The sequence below is a fragment of the Gossypium hirsutum genome, chromosome D04 (genome assembly GCF_007990345.1).
Source record: "Gossypium hirsutum isolate 1008001.06 chromosome D04, Gossypium_hirsutum_v2.1, whole genome shotgun sequence".
In the NCBI taxonomy this organism is placed as follows: Eukaryota; Viridiplantae; Streptophyta; class Magnoliopsida; order Malvales; family Malvaceae; genus Gossypium; species Gossypium hirsutum.
This window is the reverse complement of record NC_053440.1, coordinates 6,306,275-6,327,883: the sequence shown is the minus strand read 5'-3', so window position 1 is coordinate 6,327,883 and position 21,609 is coordinate 6,306,275. Positions and strand designations below refer to the sequence as shown.

Genomic DNA, 21,609 nt, shown 5'->3' with positions numbered 1-21,609 from the left:
GACATATACCAGAGCAAAGTTGATTTTGATCTTCCTTCTACCTATTAAAGTTACACATAAAACTAATAGTTTATTTATAGTATGAGATTGACACCTTCTCCAAGTAACCAGGGAGATAAATGAACATATAAAATAAAAGAATTGTCCACACAAAAGCTCCATTTTGACCCTAGATCTTACTTATCATACTGAACCTCCACGGCCTCCAAGTTTGAGAGAATTTCTTTAAACACTGTTAACTGTTCATGCACAGACGCACCTTCCTCCAAATGATGAGCATAAAGATGCTGATTTATATGCAACTTGCTGGTTAGAGTTTTCGACATACATATTTGTTCCAGCCTCTTCCATAATCCAGCGGTGGTTTTCTCCTTCATCACATCCTGCAAAAATTCGTTAGACAAATGCAGATGTAACTGTGTTAACGCCTTTCAATCCTTGCGCTTCTTCTCTTCCTCCATCAATGTCGAATGTATCTTATCTACCCCTAATAGGGCTTTCTCTAAGTTCATCTATGCAAGAATTGTCTAGATCTTTATCTGCCACAACGTGAATTTGGTGTTGCGATCCAACAACGGAATTTCATACTTCAAAGAAGCTATTACCATGATTAAGATGATCAACCCGGAATATTTGATACCAATGTGTAAAAATAGAATGTCGGTAATGACAATATATCGCAAAGGAAAGAGAAATAAAAATAAAGAACACATAGATTTTTACGTAGAAACCCTTTTGGAAAAAAACCATAGGTAGAGGAGAAGAAAATTCACTATGTCGAATTCGAATAATTACAAGAGGAGTAGATTATGTCTATTTATAGGCTTGTAAAACCATATCCTAATAGGAGTGTAGCAAGAATGAAACACCTTATTCTAATCAATATCAAATAGATGGAGTTTAATAAGGTTTAAAAAACATTATTCTAAAATAAAATAAAAGAAGTGTAGTTCTATAGGGATCTTACTTTTTTTTATTTTAACACTGTATTTTATTTAAATAAGGATTTGGTTCACTTAATTCTAATAATTACTAATCTTCTCCCCTTTTGAGGAAAAATGCCAAAGAGTTTCTTCCTCTGAAATTGACTTTAAAATAAAGAACTCCCCCTAGGAGAATGCATCAAAAAATATCATGCTTAAAAACTACGTCCACTATTAGCTTGGGCCATAAACATGTATATTTATTCGTGAATTAGTCAATCGAACATCTCAAATCGCAAAGGATACATAAAGGATGATCAATCAAAGTGCACAAACAAGGAATAAGATATCAAGTCTGAAACAAATTCCAACCAAATAGCACCATTGTAAAAATAACAAACTAAACCAGCACCATGATCACCAACACGGGACAACAAGAAAAAGAAAATATGCAATCTTTCAAAACCAAATCAACAATGTAAAATGTCGTAGCCACCAGTCACCTTCTCATCTCAAATTTGAACATTTGCTGCTAGTATCCTCCCCCTTACCAAGTTGCAAACCAACTCCACAAACTTTACCTTTTTGACAACGAAATCTACATTAATTGACTTTAATTTTGCCATTAAAAGATTGAAAAATCTATACGTTTTTGTGCAACTACAACAAAGTGGGTCAAGATTGTCCCATATAATGTTATAACAAGGTTTCGATCATCCTTGTTTTTCTCAATTTCATTCTATTTCATTGATTCTATTTTCATTTTCTTCCCACAACATTTCCCTTGGCAAAAACAAAAAAGGGGGTGCCGCTACTATGATTTGGTATACGATAAGATTTTAGTTTGGGAAAAATTAAGTTGGCTCAACTTAAAGTAATTAAGATATTTAATTTAATACTAAATTAAATCATTCTTTTTCATTTATTCGGTTACTTGATGGACATGCCAGAACAAAAGTTGATTATATATAAATTGATCCTCCTTCCACCTATTAAAATTACACATAAAACTAATAGGTTATTTATAGTATGAGATCAACCCGTTCTCCAAATAACTAAGGAAGTAAATAAACATTTAAAATAAAAGACTTAAACTCCAAGAAAATTCAAATTAATGTTTGCTCCATGTAATACTAAGTCAAAGACTTTAAAGAATAAGGATAAAATTTCTTCCCATTAAAAAAATACTTCATTTCTCTTCAAATTCTACAAAAGGGAAAAAATAAATAACCTGCATAAATAAAATCAAGTGATGTTCTAACATGGCATGTAGTGGCTGAAACATAGATAGTTAAAGTTCCAACAATCTCTCCTTTTGACATGTTGAAAAAAAACACATTTTAGCTAATGATTAAAAAAAAGCCAATAATAACAAAATAAGTCTCCCTCTAACTCACAGTGTAACACCCCATACCCGATCCAGTCGTTGAACCCGAGTACAAGATATTACCACTACAAAAGTTAACGTTGTTCAGCAATCAATCAAACATAGTCAAAAATATCATTTCCAAGCTATTCAATTATATCGGGACCTAATTCGAGCTGACGTAACATTTAAACAAACCAATAACAATTATGGATTAAATTGAAACTTTTACAAAAAAAAAATTATAGGTAAATAGTGAAAACATGGGTTATACGGCCATGAGGCCAAACCATGTGACAAGGCAGAGACCGTGTGGTACAGGGACATGGCCGTATGGCTAAACTGTGTAGTAGAGCTTAAACCGTGTAGGAGGAGACACACGGCCGTGTCTCTAGACCTTGTAACCAACTGATGCTGAGTGGACCTAAAATCACCAAAAATTATACAAAGCATATAGTCGAAACAAAGCCTTAAACTTCAAGAAAATTCAAATCAACGTTGACTCCATATAATACTAAGTCAAATGCAGGAAGTACGTCATAAAGGAAGATCATGTAAAGGGCTAGGTAAAAAGAAAAAGGACCAAAGAAAGAATATGAAGGTAACATATAGATGTACAAGGTGAAGGTTGAGTTGAGGGGCTAGATAACGTGTCACTAACAGGTAAAGGAGTAGGTTATAAAACAATGAGTGTAGGTGGGTTAACAATATTATAAGATGGTAGGAGATGTAGTAGTAGGTGAAAGTGGCGTGATAGGTTATAAAGTAAGAAAGTTAGAGTAAAAAAAAAGGACAAAAAATGGCAGAAAGAAAAATAGGTTGGTGTGAATGAGGAAAGTTAAAAGGAAAAACAAATTAATGAAAGGTAAAATCGTGATTTACAAACAAACATTTAGTCTCAAGATTAAGCAAAATGTAGCCTTTTTGAACAGTAAAGTGACCCATAAGAACCGAAGGAATCAAACGAGGGGTTACTTTATCCTGAATATGAGGGTTCTTAGCATAACAAGGATAACAAAAAACTCTTAAATGTGAAAAGATTGTTGGATTTGATGCCCTAAGTGTAGCATATTCATTTTGTATACTTATATTTTTCAAACAAATTGGTATAATAATATTCATTAATTACATTAATATCTTTTTTATATTGTCCTTAATGGTATTTACACACAAAACAAAATAAAAGCAAATATTGACTTATTGGTTATCTAACATTTAATTAGTACTAAGCTATATTATGTGGTTGGATCGTAATATGAAAAGAAAACTTATATTAGTAAATGAACCTAAACATGTCCTAAGTCTAATAAAAAATGAGAAAACCTATTAAAAGACTATGTCGAAACCATTTTTAAATTTTGAAAAAATGGGGATCGACTTTTGAAAATAAAATGGGGAGTCGCCACCGATCTTTTATTAAGGTGTGACCGGTTCACCGTTAAAAATGATTTTGGTCTGCGAATTTAAGAAAAACAGGTCCGGGAGTCGATTACGCACGAGGAAGGGTTAGCACCCTCGTGACGCCCAAAATTGGTACCGAATTGATTGTTTAATGTCTTAGTGTCGAAACTTTGAAAAGATTCTAAAATACGATCCTTTGAAGTTTAAATTTGGATAAACCAAATTGAATGATAAGACGTACTTATTTCGAAGAAATAAATTGTCACACTCAATGAGTTAGGGTGCGACAATTCAATTGTCAAAATTAGGTATGTCTTTTTAATTAATAAATTTTAAAATTCATGGATTTTGAGAAGGTTATTTGGTCATTTAAGTCAAACGAGAAATTAAAATCCAATAAGTTAGGGTTCAATTTCTCGAAATTCCAAAACATCAAACATTGCCTTTATTTTAAAATCGAGATAACTAAATTTCATATCCAATGAGTTAGGATCCAACATCTTGAAATCTACGAAGTTTTATTTGGAAATTATACGGTTTTAACAAAATAAGCATTTGGCTATTTAAATTCATCGAGAAGAATTGAAGCCCAATAAGTTAAGGCACAATTATCTCGAGAACTTTGAGAACCAGGCTTTTTTGAAAATTATGAAATAGAATGATTTGTTGTGCTTTTAAAAAAAATTCTTACAACTGAAACATGATTGAATAACAATACATAACAAAAAGGATAAATAACAACCCAAACATACACTAAGAAGTGACAAACAAATAAAAGATAAATGCAAATAACAATAATTATTTTAGTCATATCATACAAATATCAATATCAATAATTAAGCACCCTATAAATTAATAATCAATTTCAGAAAAATGCTTCAAGATAATAATAAAAATAATAGCAGTAAATAATATGAAGATTTGATACAATTTGATAATGAAAAAAACAAATAAAGGGTTTAAATGAATTTTAATGGAAAACTTATTAAAAAAATAAATAAATAAAAGTGAATAACTTAAAATTAATACCTGCATTTTGATTTATAAAAAAATAAAAAAATAAAATCTACTGTAAATAATAGTATATGAAAAAAATAAGTAAAATAAAAGAGTAAATTTAAAAGGAATAAAGTATCCATGCATAAAAAATTTATCATTTAAAATTGCTAATATATTATTATATACATACATACGCATACTAAGAAAACAATATTATATAAACATAAAAAAAAATGAGATATCATTATATACATACATACGCATACTAAGAAAACAATATTATATAAACATAAAAAAATGAGATATCATTATGAAAAAAAATTAAAATTAATTAGACATATACATAGATGAACAAAAAAATATGTATAAATTATGCTAGGATAGTGTATAAAAAACATATATATATATAATATTTATAAAATTAAATAATGACGGGATCGCATCATACACAAAATAATATTATATAATAAGAAAATTTATAGTAAAATTAGTTTGGTTGATATATAAAAAAACTAATAATTATAATAACATCAAATGAAATTAATAATAATAAACCGATTAATTTAATAAAATGGAGCTATTGTGAATTTAAACAAAATTCTAAGGTTAGATTTGAAATAAATAGATAAACATCCGAATTGAAATAGGCTTAAAATTAAAGGGACCATTATAGCAATTTAACAAGCCAATTCAGGAATTCAAATCTTATTAGCGAAACGACGCCGTCTAACCTAGGATCTAAATGAAATTAAAATAAATGTGCGATAACAATTTAAAAGAATTGAAAGGAAACTGAATCAAAATGAAAGCCAATGCAGAGGGATTCAATGCGCAAATTTCCCTTTTATTTCAAAAGGCGCAGATCCTCCCCGAATCAAGTCGGATCATCGGGTCAAGGCACCAAACGGTGCCGTTTTTGAAAACTTTTAAAAACTAAAAAAGAAACCCTAAATCTAAAGGTCTTCATTTGAAATGGTAGGAGGAAAGCAGAGCGCCGCTTGGTTCCTCAGTTTCTATCGCAGCTCCACCCTTCAGATCCCCATTTGCTCCGATTGCAACGAGAGAGATAGGGATCTGGCCGTTACGTATCGAAGGTAAACCCTTCCTTCTCTGCCACCTTGAAAGCCAGAACTCTCCCCTCTCTCATTCCGATTCGGACAGAGTAGAGAATGGCTCCAATGGTGCGCAAAGGTAAGATTCTTCTCCCTTTTCTCTTTTATTTTATATATATATATATATTCTATTACGTATGATTAATGACCAACAGAGAAGGAAAGAAAAACAACCTAAAAAGAACAGAGCGGTAAAGAGAAAAAAGAAAACCTTCTTTTTTCAATTTTTTGTATTGATCTTTCTGTGTATTGATTTTCTCTTGATACAACATGCGTGACCTCCCCCTTTACAAAGGGTTTCGCTTTTTTGTTTTATAGCCCCCATTCGAAATAATAATAATAATAAAACAAAATCCAAAAATGCGATCCGTTTTTCTTTTTTTTCTCTGCTGTGTTTTTCGTGTGTATTCTCTACTGTTGCTGGCCCTTCTTTGCGTTTGTTGCGTTTGTTTGTCCTTTGCAGGTGTTGTACGAAGGCTAGCTGGGACGTGGCGTAGCTCGGCGTAGCGCATGAGGCCGAGGGAATGCCCTGGTGGCTGCGGCGCTGGAGGCTCGCCCTAGCTGCTAGGGTTTCTAGTTCCTTTTCTATTTTGGGCTTCAATGTAATTAGGTCGGGGTATCGGCCTATTGTAATTAGGCCATTTAGGCTGAGTTGGCTATTGGGCTGGGGTGTATTGTGGTAATTCGGGTTAGGTTTATATTGTATTGGGTTTGTAAATGGACATTTGGGCTAAACTTTAATATTTTGTTTTTTTCCTTTTTATTTTTTTTAACAAAATGGGCCGGGCAAATTGGCCTATTACAAACCATTATGTCATATATCAAGTCCAATTGGAGAGATCCCTTATCTTGAGATCGGAGCGGATGACTCCTAGAATATTGGTACCAAATTGGATGAGAAATGTGGCTTGGAAAATGACCTATTTTTGTCTATACAGGCAGAGACACGGGCGTGTGTCTCAGTCGTGTGTGACACATGGCCAGGTGACATGGTCATGTGTCCCTTGTATCTTTTAAATTGCGCAAGTTTGTATGCTCACACGGCCTAGCACACGGGCGTGTGGCTTGGTCGTGTGACCCAAGATAGAAAGTTACACAGGCATGGACACGGGCTGGGATGCAGTCATGTGTCCCTATTTCGAATGCCCACACGGCTTGAGACACGAGTGTGTCTCTTGGCCATGTGAATCACATGGCCTAGCCACATGGCTGTATGATCCCTACAGCTTGAAAAATTTTAGTATTTTTCAAAAAATTCTTTGAGCATCCAATTTAGTCCCGACTTATTTCTAATGTGTATTTTGGGCCTCGAGGGCTCATATAAGTGACAATATGTTTGATTTCGATTAGTTTATGATATAAATATTATATGATGTGAAGTGTTGAAATTTTTGTCTATTTGTTCTGTATACTTTGGTAATGCTCCGTAACTTTGTTCCGGCGATGGATACAGGTTCGGGGTGTTACATTTATTGGTATTAGAGCTACAGTTTAGTCAATTTTTGGACTAACGTAGCATACACGAGTCTAGCTATACATGCCATTGTATAACCTGTGGTAGTTTGATATCTCCTGACCATTTTAAAACATGTTTTTATATAGTACTGACATCTAACCGAGCTGATTCCGATAAAGTAGAGAGTAACACTCAAGCCTCCATTCAAGGAATAGCTTCGAGTGGTAAGAGACTCGTATTTGAGGGTCAGGGAGGAGAGGCTAAAGAGGCCTTCTTCTAGATGATGAATGAATGGTTCACCAAGTTTGTACGAATGAACTCGGTTGCTCAACAACCTTCAACTCCTCTTATTCCTCAACTGGCTCATGTTATTTCTCAAAGTACAAAACCTATCAGAGTTAGTAAGCCTCCTGTTGATGAAATTCGTAAGTACGGTGCTGAAGAATTCCAAGCTACAGTTAAGGATGATCCCGAGAGAGATAGTTCTGGTTAAAAAATACTATCAGAGTTCTTGATGAATTATTTTGTTCACAGGTTGAATATCTTAAGTATGTGGCATCTCTATTAAAAGATTTAGCTTACCAGTGGTGAAATACATTAACTTCTGTAATGCCAAACGAGAGGATTACTTGGGAATTCTTTCAAACCGAGTTCCGCAAGAAATACATTAGTCAGATGTTTCTCGATCAGAAACGTAAAGAATTTTTGGAGCTTAAACAGGGTTATATGACAGTGTTCAAATATGAACGAGAATTTGTTTGATTGAGCAAATATGCTCGAGAATGTATTCTGACTGAGACTACAATGTGTAAGCGGTTTGAAGATGGCTTAAATGAATATAAAAAACTATTAGTTAGGATCCTCGAGTTGAAAGAATTTGTTGTACTAGTTGATCAAAAAAATATCATGGCTTTTGCGCTAGATGTTATTACTGGCACTTTCTCTCTTATTGATACTAATGTAACTGCTTTAATTGATCCCAAATCGACTCATTCATATGTTTGCACGAATTTAGTGTCTAGAAAAAAATTTACCTCAATTGACAATTTTAAGACATGTCAACAAGTACCTCAATTTACCTAAAAGACCAAATTCAAGTATGCATATTCAAACCATATTTTACATTCTTTCATTCTACCATATCAAACACATAACAAATATGATAAGGCCAGTTATATACACATCAAAATATAACAAACACAAGTCATTTAAATGGCTAGTCTCAACAAAACATTTATACACCAACATTGGCCAAAATAACCTATACATGTCATTATATCTGAGATTAATTTACTGAAAGTACCAAAAGGACTGAAGGATAGTGTGAAATAACTTCGACCAGCTTCTAACCCATACTAGCTTCTAAATTACTATAAAACATGGAAAATAACACAGAGTAAGCATTTAAGCTTAGTAAGTTCGTATAACACAGAATTTAACTTACCATATATCCATAAAATAGGTAAGTAAACAAAGCATCTCTCAACCAATTTTGCCAAAAGCCTAAAAACATGACCACCAACATATTAGCCATGAAAATCACATATAAGATTTAACACAAATTGTTGAATTCATCAAATAATCATATTTGACGTATTTCATGTAAATACTAGTAATAGTTCATATCAAACTCATATAATCTCGTAATGGAACTGTGGCAGTTGAATCATTTAGAATATGTTTGGATACACACATAGTACACATGAAGTAAATTGAACTTAATCCGTCAATTCATATACATGTATGCTCATACGAGTTATAAACGAGAAGCTCCTCTAAGCTGAATAACGAGAAGCTCAATCGAGCTGTGGTGTGTCCGCAACACATGCAAGACCCAAACCAAATTGGTAACCCTAATGACATGTCATTTATATCTTACAAATTTTTAAGATTCAAACGGACCTCAGTAATCGTCAGATATGCGATCGGTATTTATACATGGCAATTATACAAATCACATACATATGATTTAATTAAAACATACAAATACTCAATTTACTTACACGAACTTGCCTCAACGAGTTTACATAGATACGAAGGTGACTAATCCGATATTTTTTCTTTGTCTCGATCTAACTCCGTACTAGGTCTAACCAGATCTATACAAATGAATTTAAGTTAATTCAACATAATTCCTATTCAATTTAGTCCAACACAAATATTGGCCAAATTGTTATTCTGTCCCTATACTTTTAATTTATTACAATTTAGTCCCTGGGCTCGAAAAATTAAATTCATACAATTTAATCCTTACACAAGCCTAGTCAATTTTTATACATATTAATAGCAACCCACATAATTCACAATTTTATAATTTTTACCATAAATTTATCATCTTTTTAATTTAATCCCTAATTGATAATTTCATCAAAATTCTATTGGTAAAAGTTGTTTATCTAACATCAACCTTTCATTTTCTATCATAAAACTTCAAAATTCAAGCATACTCATCAACGGCAAAACCCTACTACTTTATCGATTTTTTAAATTAATCCTCGAGCTAGCTAGATTAAGCTACTACGATCTCGGAAACATAGAAATCATTAAAAACGGGACAAAAATACATACCTATTTGAGCAAAACAAGCTTGCTAACATTTCAAGCTTCCATGGCTAGTTTATTTTTTTGGTGGATGATGATGAAAATAGATTATTTTATTTATTTTAACTTAAATCACTAATTTCCAAAATTACCCTTAATAATTTATTAAATTTCCAATGATGACTATTTATACTTATCCACTAAGCATTTTAATGGTCTATTTACCATATAAGGACCTCCAATTTCAAATTCTGTTGCTATTTAATACCTTTAGCTATTAGAACTCAACTTTTGCACTGAATGCAATTTAGTCATTTTCATCAAATTAGGTATGTAAATGGTAAAATTTCTTAATGAAAATTTTATACTGTATTTCTATTATACAGTAGAACTTAAAATAATAATATAAATTTTTTGACTTCGGATTTGCGATCTCGAAGCCACTATTCTGATTTTACTAAAAACGGGTTGTTACAGCACTAGTTGATCGAGCCTATAAAGTGAAGAGCTGAGTAAAGAGAAAAGAAGAGCTGAGACTGAAGCTAGAGATTCAAGTAAGAGATTGACAGGAAAGTCATACCAGCCAGCATTGAAGAAATAAAAAAAATATCACGACCGTTCTACTACTTCTGTGGGATACTCCAATAAAGATAGAGGTACCCGACGTTCCAGTCCTAAATCTCAGACTACATCTGTAGCGAGTGTGGGTACTGCTAGGAACACCAGATCCAAGTGCAAGCATTGTAGCAAGCTACATTTTGGTGAGTGTCAAATGAAGAGTGGAGCTTGTTTTAGATGTGGTTCCTTTGATCACTATCTTAGAGATTGCTCGGAGAAATCTAAAAAAGATACTATTCAAACTTCGTGACTGAGCAACACAACTGCGAGAGGTAGACCACCTCGTAATCTTAAAAATATGAGTGGTAGTTGTGGTATGACGAAAGACTCTACTGTAAGGTCTGAAGCACAAGTTAGGGCTTATGCTATTCGTGCGCGTGAAGATGTTTCTACGCCAGATGTTATTACTAGTACTTTCTCTCTTATTGATACTGATGTAACTGCTTTAATTGATCCCAGATTGACTTATTCATATGTTTGCACAAATTTAGTGTCTAGTAAAAATTTACTTATTGAGTCCACTTAATTCATGGTTAAAGTATCGAACCCTCTAGGCCAGTATGTGTTAGTTGATAAAGTTTGCAAAACTGTTCGTTAATGATTCAAGGTTACTATTTTGGGGCCGATTTGATGCTATTACCGTTCAATGAATTTGAGGTGATATTGGGCATGGATTGGCTAACTCTGCATAATGCTGTAGTAAATTGTATACGAAAGCATATCATATTGAAATGTCAAAATGGTAAGATGCTTTATATAGAATCAGATAAATTTAATGGGCTGCCTATTGTGATATCAGCTATGTCAGCATAGAAATATGTGAGAAAAGGTTGTAATGCTTACCTTGCTTATGTATTGGATACTAAAGTGTCGAAATCGAACCTTGAATCAATGCCAGGGTTTACGAATATCCTGATGTGTTTCCAGAGGAATTACCTGGAGTACCATCAGTCAGAAAAGTTGAATTTGCTATAGAACTTGTGTTGAGAACAACACCGATATCGATAGCACCATACACCGATATCGACCTAGTTTTTCACCTCAGGGTGCACCGGTTCTGTTTGTTAAGAAAAAGGACCGATCAATGAGATTATGCATTGACTACTGTCAACTTAACAAAGTTACAATCAAGAATAAATATCCACTACCTCACATTGATGATTTGTTTGATCAATTGAAAGGTGTTATAGTGTTCTCGAAAATTGATCTTCATTCTAGTTATTATCAGTTACGAGTGAAAGATTCAGATGTACCAAAATGGCATTTAGAACCAGGTACAGATATTATGAATTTCTTGTGATGCCGTTTGGTTTAACTAACGCACTTGCAATATTTATAGATTTGATTAATAGAATTTTCGGACCATATTTAGGTAGATTTGTTATGGTATTTATTGATGATATTTTGATATATTCCCAAGATGAAACTGAACATGTCGAGCATATGAGAATTGTTCTAAAAACTTTGCGACATAAACAATTGTTTGCTAAATTTAGCAAATGTGAGTTTTGGCTTCGGGAAGTTAGTTTTTTGGGACACATAGTATCGACTGAAGGTATCAGAGTTGATTCGAATAAAATTTTAGCAATTGTTAACTGGAAACCACTAAGAAATGTATCTGAAGTCAAAAGTTTTCTGGGATTAGCTGGTTATTACTGGAGATTTGTAAAAGGGTTTTCGTTGATAGCTACGCCGATGACACGACTATTACAAAAAGATGTGAAATTTGAATGGTCTGATAAATGTCAGCAAAGTTTTAATCAGTTGAAAGCCATGTTGACCGAAGCACCAGTTCTTGTTCAACCTGAATCGGGTAAGGAATTTGTGATTTTTAGTGATGCGTCATTGAACGGATTAGGATTTATTTTGATGCAATAAGGTAAAGTAATTGCTTATGCTTCCAGACAGTTAAAACCATATGAAAAGAACTATCCAGCACATGATTTAGAGTTGGCAGCTATTTTCTATGCGTTGAAAATTTGGCGGCACCATTTGTTCGATGAAAAATTTCACATATTTATTGATCACAAGAGTTTAAAGTATTTGATGTCGCAAAAATATCTAAATCTGAGATAGCATAGATGGCTTGAACTGTTGAAAGATTATGAGTTAGTTATTGATTATCATCTGGGAAAAGCAAACGTAGTTGCTAATGCTTTAAGTAGAAAATCCTTGTTTGCTTTGCGAGCGATGATTACCTGACTATCACTATTTGATGATGACTCAATTTTTAGCCGAGTTAAAAGCTAAATCAACATTTTTACAATAGATCTACGAAGCTCAGAAATGTGATAGTGAAATGTTAGCTAAACCAGTACAATGTGAATCGACATTTGATTCAGAATTTTAGATAGGACCCGATGATTGTTTGTTATTCAGAGGTAGAGTTTGTGTACCGAAGAATCCAGAGCTTACATAGAAAATTTTGCACGAAACTCATAGTGGCAGCTTGTCTTCTCATCCGAGGAGTAATAAAATGTACAATGATTTGAGACAAATGTATTGGTGGCCAGGAATGAAATGTGAAATTTCTGATTTTGTGTCTAGATGTTTTATATGTCAGCAAGTTAAAGCTGAACATCAGCTAGCTTCAGGATTGTTACAGCCAATGATGATACCGGAGTGGAAATGGGATAAAGTTACTATGGATTTTGTATCGGGGTTACCCCTATCTTTGAAAAAGAAAGATGACATTTGGGTTATCATCGATCGTTTGACGAAGTCTGCATATTTTATTTCGGTACGTACAAATTTCTCACTTGACAGATTAGCTGAGTTATATGTTTCAGAAATTTTAAATTGCACGGAATACCAGTCTCTATTATTTCGGATAGAGATCCACAGTTCACATCGAATTCTGAAGAAAGTTGTAGGAAGATCTGGGTACGTGATTACATTTTAGCACAGTATTTCACCCTCAGACTAATGGTCAGTCCGAGCATGTGGTTCAGATTCTTGAAGATATGCTTCGGTGTTGTATTTTAAAGTTTGAAGGTAACTGGGAGAAATACTTACCGTTAGTCGAATTCGCGTATAATAATAGTTTTCAGTCAAGCATAAAGATGGCACCGTATAAGGCTCTGTATGGTCACAAATGCCGAACTCTATTATATTGGACTGAGCTCAGTTAGAAAAAGATACACGGGGTTAATTTGATTTGCGAGACTGAAGAAAAAGTGAAAGTGATCCGAGATAGCTTAAAAACAGCTTCAGATCGTTAGAAATGTTATGCGAATCTTAAACATAAAGATGTAGAGTTTCAAGTCAGTGACAAGGTATTTTTGAAAGTTTTTCCCTGGAAGAAAGATTTTCGGTTTGGTCGAAAAGGAAAGCTGAGTCCACGATTTATCGGGCCGTATGAGATTACTAAGAGAATCAGACCTGTTGCGTATTGATTAGCTTTACCGTCAAAACTAGAAAATATTTACAATGTCTTTCACGTGTCTATGTTACAACGGTACCAATCTGACCCTTCACATATTATCGCCCCGACGGATGTCGAGATCCAACCTGACATGACATATAGTGAAGAACCGATTAGAATTTTGGCACAAGAGGTGAAAGAATTGAGAAATAAAAATGTAGCTTTAGTAAGTTCTTTGGCAGTGACATAGAATAGAAGAAGCTACCTAGGAACTTGATGAAATTATGAGAAAGCAATATCCGAACCTCTTTACTGGTCAGATTTTCGAGGACGAAAATTCCTTTAGGGGGAGAGTTATAACAACCTGTTTTTAGTAAAATCGGAACAATGGTTTTAGGACCACAAATCCGAAGTAAGAAAATTTATATTATTATTATTTTATGTTCTACTATATAATAAAAATATAGTATAAAAATTTTGTTAAGAAATTTTACCGTTTACATACCTATTTTGATTAAAAGGACTAAATTGCATTAGCTACAAAAGTTGAGTTCTAATAGCTAAAGGTATTAAATAGCTATAGAATTTAAAATTGGAGGTCCTTATATTGTAAATAGACCATTAATATGCTTAGTAGATAAGTATGAATAGTCATCATTGGAAATTTAATGAATTATTAAGGGTAATTTTGGAAATTAGTGATTTAAGTTAAAATAAATAAAATAATATAATATATTCTCATCATCATCCACCAAAAATAAAAATAAAAAAGAAAGAAAGAAACCTAGCCATGGAAGCTTGAAATGTTAGCAAGCTTGTTTTGCTCAATTAGGTATGTATTTTTGTCCCATTTTAATGATTTCTATGCTTCCGAGATCGTAGTAGCTTAATCTAGCTAGCTCGGGGATTAATTTGAAAAATCGTTAATGTATTAGGGTTTTTGCCATTGATGAGTATGCTTAAATTTTGAAGTTTTATGATAGAAAATGAAAGGTTGATGTTAGATAAACAACTTTTACAAAGAGAATTTTGATGAAATTATCAATTAGGGATTAAATTGAAAAGATGATAAATTTATGGTAAAAATTGTGAAATTGTGAAATTGTGAATTATGTGGGCTACTATTAATATGTATAAAAATCGACTAGGCTTGAGTAAGGATTAAATTGTATGAATTTCTTTTTTCGAGCCTAGGGACTAAATTGCAATGAATTAATAGTATAAGGGTAAAATAGTAATTTTGCCAAAAAATGTGTTGGACTAAATTGAATATGAATTATATTGAATTGAGTTAAATTTATTCGTATAGATCCGGTTAGACCTAGTACGGAGTTAGATCGAGGCAAAGGAAAAATATCGAATTAGTCACCTTCGTATCTACGTAAACTCGTTGAGGTAAGTTCGTGTAAGTAAATTGAGTATTTGTATGTTTTAATTAAATCATGTGTATGTGATTTGTATAATTTCCATGTATAAATACCGATTGCATATCCGACGATTATCAAGTCCCGTTTGAACCTTAAAAATTCATAGGATACGAATGGCATGTCATTATGATTACCGATTTGGTTTGGGTCCTGCATGTGTTGCGGACACACAACAACTCGCATGAGCTTCCCGTTATTCAGCTTAGAGGAGCTTCCCATTTACACAACAACAGCCGTGTGACCCAAGTCAGAGAGTTACATGAGCACGGGCACGGGCTGGGACACGACCGTGTGTCCCTATTTCGAATGCCCACACGGGCGTGTCTCCTGACCATGTGAATCACACAGTTGTGTGACCCCTATAGCTTGAAAAAATTTAGTGTTTTTCGAAAAATTATTTGAGCATCTGATTTAGTCCCGACTTGTTTCTAATGTGTATTTTGGGCCTCGAGGGCTCATATAAGGGAAAATGTGTTTGATTTCGATTAGTTTATGATATGAATATTATAAGATGTGAAGTGCTGAAATTTTTGTGTATTTGTTCTGTAAACTCTAGTAATGCTCCGTAACCTTGTTCCGACAATGGATACGGGTTAGGGGTGTTACAAAACGTGGTCAGGAGTCATTTGTCTTTATGATAAATGACTTGATTACTATTTGATAGTAATTGATTTTTCATAAATAAAGATGTAATGGTTACTGTAAGATAAAATAGAACCATATTGGGAGAAGATGAGACAAAGGGATGAGGGAGATGTGTGATGTTTGGAGGAAAAAAAATGTAGAAATCATTTTGCTTTTTACCAATCATCTTGACTTGCCTATAGCAAAGGTTCAGAAGAATACAAAAATAAGGGTAAAAAGAAACAAAATAGTTTAATTTATATCAATGGAAATTAAATTGAAACTAAAATCAGGTACATGAAACACATTAGTAAATTGAGCTGATAGAAATAAAGTGTAAGAACCAGTATATTTAATAGGAACGAACTTTCTAGTGGGCAATTGAACCAAAGAAGGACGTGAAGCACATGAAACAAAATTATCAAGATACTAAGCATCAGATATCATATGGTTTGTTGCCCTAGATCCAAAATCCAGTGGAAGGAACATGGTGTAGTAACCTGCCATCTGTGCTTCTACACCTAAAGAAGATGACTCATTCCCGAGTAAGTTAATATCTACTGATACTATTCATGAGTGAAGATAGGTGCTGACTGTGAAGCAATGGATGGTGCAACATTCTTAACATAACCTTCAATTGTGATAACATTATTAGCAGTAGATGCCTGGGATTTTTTTCTTTGTAAACTTAAAGTCAGGAGGCAACCATGTAAGTTTATAACGAAACTCTTGTTTTTGACCTTTAACCTTACAATGGTCACAAATCCCATTAAATTGTTCTTCTAAGATCCTTGCTGCACATTTGAAGAATACAACGTTATAGGTTCAAAGCGATCGTACTAACTCAATTATAAAAATCAAATAATTTATAGCTTAATTATACAAGTCAAGTAATGCCAATATATTGGAGACTTAGTTATTATTTTATGTGCAAGAGATGGAAAGTACTAATCTGTTCATGAAAGGAATTTATTTTTGTTAGTAAAATCAGTTTAGAAAATAGTGTTTTCAGGCATAATAGAAGTTTAAATTTTTTCTTAAAATCTAGCCCTTGTAATATTTATAATAATAAACTACAATCAAAATTATATTTGTGCTTTGTGCGAAGACAATCTAAGGCGTTTCCCGACTTTCAACCGATTGATCTTCTCTGCTATCCTCGAACTCCGAATTGCTTTGGTTGTGCACTCAAACAAATCAAATAAGTGCACAAGATGAAAATTTTGTTTAACTTTTGGTGGGAAAGCTAATTCTCTCTATAGACCCGTAACTATGAGATTTTTGTGAAAATTGAATTTATTCTTAAAATAAATTACCACTATTTTTCGATAAAATATCGGTCCTCAAAAAGTATACGCCAATTGGTTAACTCATATTTCCTATTTATAGAGAAATAGTACAAGAATTTTATTCGAATAATATCTAATTAAATAATAATATTTTAATCGAAAATATAAGTTCTATTTAAAGAAAAACTAAGGGGGACAACGACATGCCCTAGTATACACTAGGGTTTGTTGTCTCTTGAATTTGATTTCATATACACATTTGATATTTGATTTTAAAATATAATTAAATCACCCCTTAAAATTATAAAATATTAAAAAACAGACATTGGGGTTTTCCTAAATATGTATTTGCATTGTTTAAATCGTTAATATGGAGTAGCATGTATATATATAGAAAATGGGGTAGGCCACTCAAAGTGTGTGTTTACATTGTTCATAGTACATTCACGTAGAGTAGCATGTATAAAATTCATAATATGAGAATTTATGGAAAAGGCAACTATGGTTTAAGTTATGTTTATGCAGTAGGGTAGGATGCTTGCATTGCAATGCCACAAAGGCCTTCCTTTGCATCCACATCTCTTTGCATCCTAATGTAGCCTTCTTCACCCCAGCTACTGACCCAAGAGTTCTTCACCAACCAATACTTAGTCCCACCATCCTCTCCATATCCAACAGCCGTCACTCCATGGTCCAGATCGGTGCCACAACTTCCCGTAAACACACCACCCGAGGAGAACTGGAAGTCGAACCCCCCGGCATCGATGGCAACAGAAACAGGTTGGTTGGCAACGGCCTTCTGCAATGCATCTTCACTATTGGCAGGCACATCTTCAAACCCATTTATCTTAGCCGCATGGTTGGCTTCTTCGTTGGTATTGCATGTACCATCGACTCCCTTGTAGGGGTAAATGGATTCGGTTGTTAGGCCTTTGTTCTTCTCGATGAATTGGAATGCATCGTCCATTAGACCACCTTCGCAGCCTTGATCCTCACCCTTGGTGTCACAGTCCACCAGCTCCTGCTCGGACAAGGAAATTAACTTTCCTGTTGTCAGCTTAGTAACCCCTTCCATGGCTGCCACGGCCGAGAACGCCCAACAGCATCCTATATATCAGCATCACATGATCGAGACACACACATAGTTAGATCACAACACAGACAAAGAAGAAAGCATAGTAATATTTTAGTAATGTTTCTGAGAAGAAGAAATTAGAGCAGACCACATTGGCCTTGGTCCTTGATAGGTGTAACAGCTCCTTTCTTTCTCCAATCCACGGTAGAAGGCAATGCGGTGGCGTTCTCGTATTTGAAAGTGGTAGCCGTGTTGGAACACATATGGCTCTTGAACCCATTTCGAGAAGCAGTGAACTCTTGGTTGGTAAGATCTGCAAATTGGTTCACACCGAGCTTGTACGGCTTGTTGTTGGCAGCATTGAAAGAGTCGATGCGTGCCACATTTTGTTTGAAAATCTGGAAACGCTTTTGCCTCTCATTGGTGTCCCTGTAAACTCGTCCGAATTGGACCATCCATTGTTGATGCCTCTCGTACATGGATGCATCTTCAAGAGCAGCGCGGGATGTGGCTTCACATATACCCAATATGAAGATTAGTAAGGCCAAACAAGTGAAATGATGATGCAGCTGGTTTTTGGAAGCCATGGTGGAAGAAGAGTTTGCGATTGATGAAGTTGGTTCAGCATGCAGCAAACTCGACAGCATGCAGGCCATGAAGACCAAGTCATGCAGGAGCTGCTGATGCAAGCTTATTTTGTTTATTTTGTAATTCCTAGTCAATGAAATGTAATCTTAGTTCATTTCTAACTAAGTTAGGTTGTTGACTGATGTAATTAGCTTATGTATGAGCTGTAAACACAACTTTGTATAAGTTTACAAGCCAAAATTTCAAGTTTCCATGTCATTAGTGGAGGTAGGTGATGTTTAGGTAATTATTTGCTGTTTTTGACAAGCTTAGTGCTTGGTTTATGTATTGGCATTGTGCCATTATGCAATTTATGAATGAAGTTCAGTTTGTTCATCAATTTTTCTCTTCATTTTTCTTAGCTTTTCTTTCTTTCTCTTGCTCGAATTCTCTTGTTGGCTCAGCAAGTCTCGAGACTTGCTTGACAAGTTTGCACTGAATCTGTTAGTTTCAGTTAAAGCACCAACAATTGGTATCTAGAGCCTATTTCTTAAGGGATCTGTTACACAAATCCATGGCTTCATCAAGCTTTTCACCAGCTGCACCTCAAGTCTTCAATGGAGAAGGCTATCACATATGTGTGGTCAAAATGAAGACCTACCTGCAGGCTTTCGATCTGTGGGAGGTGGTCAACTCTGATGTTGAACCAGAGCCACTTAGAGCTAATCCAACAGTGGCTCAGATCAGGCAGCATGCTGATGAAAGGACCAAGAGGCACAAGGCTATGTCTTGCATCCAAAACTCAGTGTCTGATGTGATTTTCACAAGGATTATGGCCTGTGAATCACCAAAACAGGCCTGGGACAAGTTGCAGGAAGAGTTTCAAGGGACAGAGAGGACAAGGCAGCAACAGTTGTTAAACTTGATGAGAGATTTCGAGAATTTGAAGATGAAGGAAGAAGAAACTGTCAAGCAATATTCTGATAGGATTATGGCTGTGGTTAACAGCATCAGGCTCCTTGGAGAGCAGTTCAATGAAGCTAGGATAGTGGAGAAGGTTATAGCAACTCTGCCTGAGAGGTATGAGGCAAAAATCTCATCTCTCGAGGACTCAAGGGATCTGTCCACCATCTCTCTGACAGAGTTGATCAATGCTCTATATGCTCAAGAGCAGAGGAGAGCAAGAAGACTGGAGGAGCACCAAGAAGGTACCTTTCAGGCAAGAACAAATACTGCCTACAAAGGCAAGAAGGCCTGGAGAGACAAGCCAAAGAATGATGCTGCAAGGAGAAAAGGTCAGACTTGCAAGCACTGCAGAAAGGCTGGTCATTCAGAAGAAAAATGCTGGTTCAATCCAGATGCTGTGTGTCAGCATTGTAAGAAGAAGGGTCATGTTGAGAGAGCCTGCAAGAGTAAGACCAAATCGAGGCAGAATCAGTTTCAACAGATGAAAGCTGAGGCTCGAGTAGCTAAGGAGGACAGTGACCAAGAGGAGCAAGTCTTTGCTGTGTCATGCTCAGCTGCTCAGGAAAGGTCCTCATTTGGTTGGCTCCTAGACAGTGGATGCACCATCCACATGACACCTGATGCTGCAATCTTCAAGTCTTTAGACAGAAGCTGCAGAACTAAAGTCAAGATAGGAAATGGTCATTTTATTCAATCTGAAGGCAAGGGTGATGTGCTGATATGCACCCTTACAGGTAGCAAAGTAATTTCAAATGTGCTGTTGGTGCCTGAAATTGACAGAAACCTGCTCAGCATAGCTCAGTTGCTGGAAAAAGGTTATTCAGTTGTGTTTAAAGACCACCAGTGCCAAATCAGTGATCCAAGTGGATCCAAACTGATGGCAGTCCCTATGGCTGATAAGAGCTTTGTGGTTGACTGGACAAAAAAGTCAGACATTGCCTACATAGCCACTTCAGATTAATCCAAGCTGTGGCATCAAAGACTGGGACATGCCAACTTCAGATCGATGGCCCGAATGGTCAGAGAGGACCTGCCTGAAAATTTCATCAACTCAGTGGACCATGATGATGTATGTGAAGTATGTCAGCTAGGAAAGCAGGCCAGACTCCCATTTCCCTCGAATCAAGCCTGGAGAGCCTCTGAAAAACTCCAACTGGTGCATACTGATATGTGTGGCCCTGTGAAGACTGAGTCATTAAGTGGAAACAGGTATTTCATACAGTTCATTGATGATTTCTCGAGATATTACTGGATTTACTTCTTAAAACAGAAATCAGAGGTGGCCACTGTGTTTTGAAAGTTCAAAACTGCTGCTGAGACTGAAACAGGCTGCAAGGTGAAGACCATAAGGTCTGATAATGGGACTGAGTACACCTCAGCTCAGTTCCAAGCCTTCTGTGATAAGGCAGGCATCAAACATCAACTTACCAACACATATACACCTCAGCAGAATGGGGTAAGTGAAAGGAAGAATAGGAGTTTGATGGATATGGCCAGGTGCTTGATGATTCAGAAGAATCTGCCTAAAGCACTATGGGCAGAAGCAGTTAACACTGCAACATACATTCAAAATAGACTTCCAACCAAGGCTTTGGATCAAAAGACCCCATTCGAGGCCTAGTTTAGCTTCAAGCCATCACTGGCTCATCTGAAGGTCTTTAGATGCATCTGTTATGCACATGTACCTGCTGTTAAAAGGGACAAATTGTTTGAAAGGGCTCGACCTGGTGTTTTGGTGGGGTATAGCACTGTTAAGAAGGGCTATAGGATTTTAGATCCTTCAACAAACAAAGTGTCAGTAAGCAGGGATGTGGTATTTGATGAGAGGTCATGTTGGAACTGGGAAAGACATGAACCTGAAGAAGTTTCTGAAGAACTTGC

General features: G+C 35.1%; 1 protein-coding gene across 1 annotated transcript; it reads right to left on the bottom strand.

The window, feature by feature from the left end:
- Positions 1 to 17,618: 17,618 nt before the first annotated feature.
- LOC107961449 (senescence-specific cysteine protease SAG39) lies at positions 17,619 to 18,782 on the bottom strand. Its single transcript, XM_016897578.2, has 2 exons — positions 18,344 to 18,782; positions 17,619 to 18,227 (listed from the first exon to the last, which is right to left on the bottom strand). Exons 1-2 carry the CDS (start codon positions 18,780 to 18,782, stop codon positions 17,638 to 17,640), a joined length of 1,029 nt encoding a protein of 342 aa, XP_016753067.2. The 3' UTR covers positions 17,619 to 17,637.
- Between the last annotated feature and the right edge of the window lie 2,827 nt (positions 18,783 to 21,609).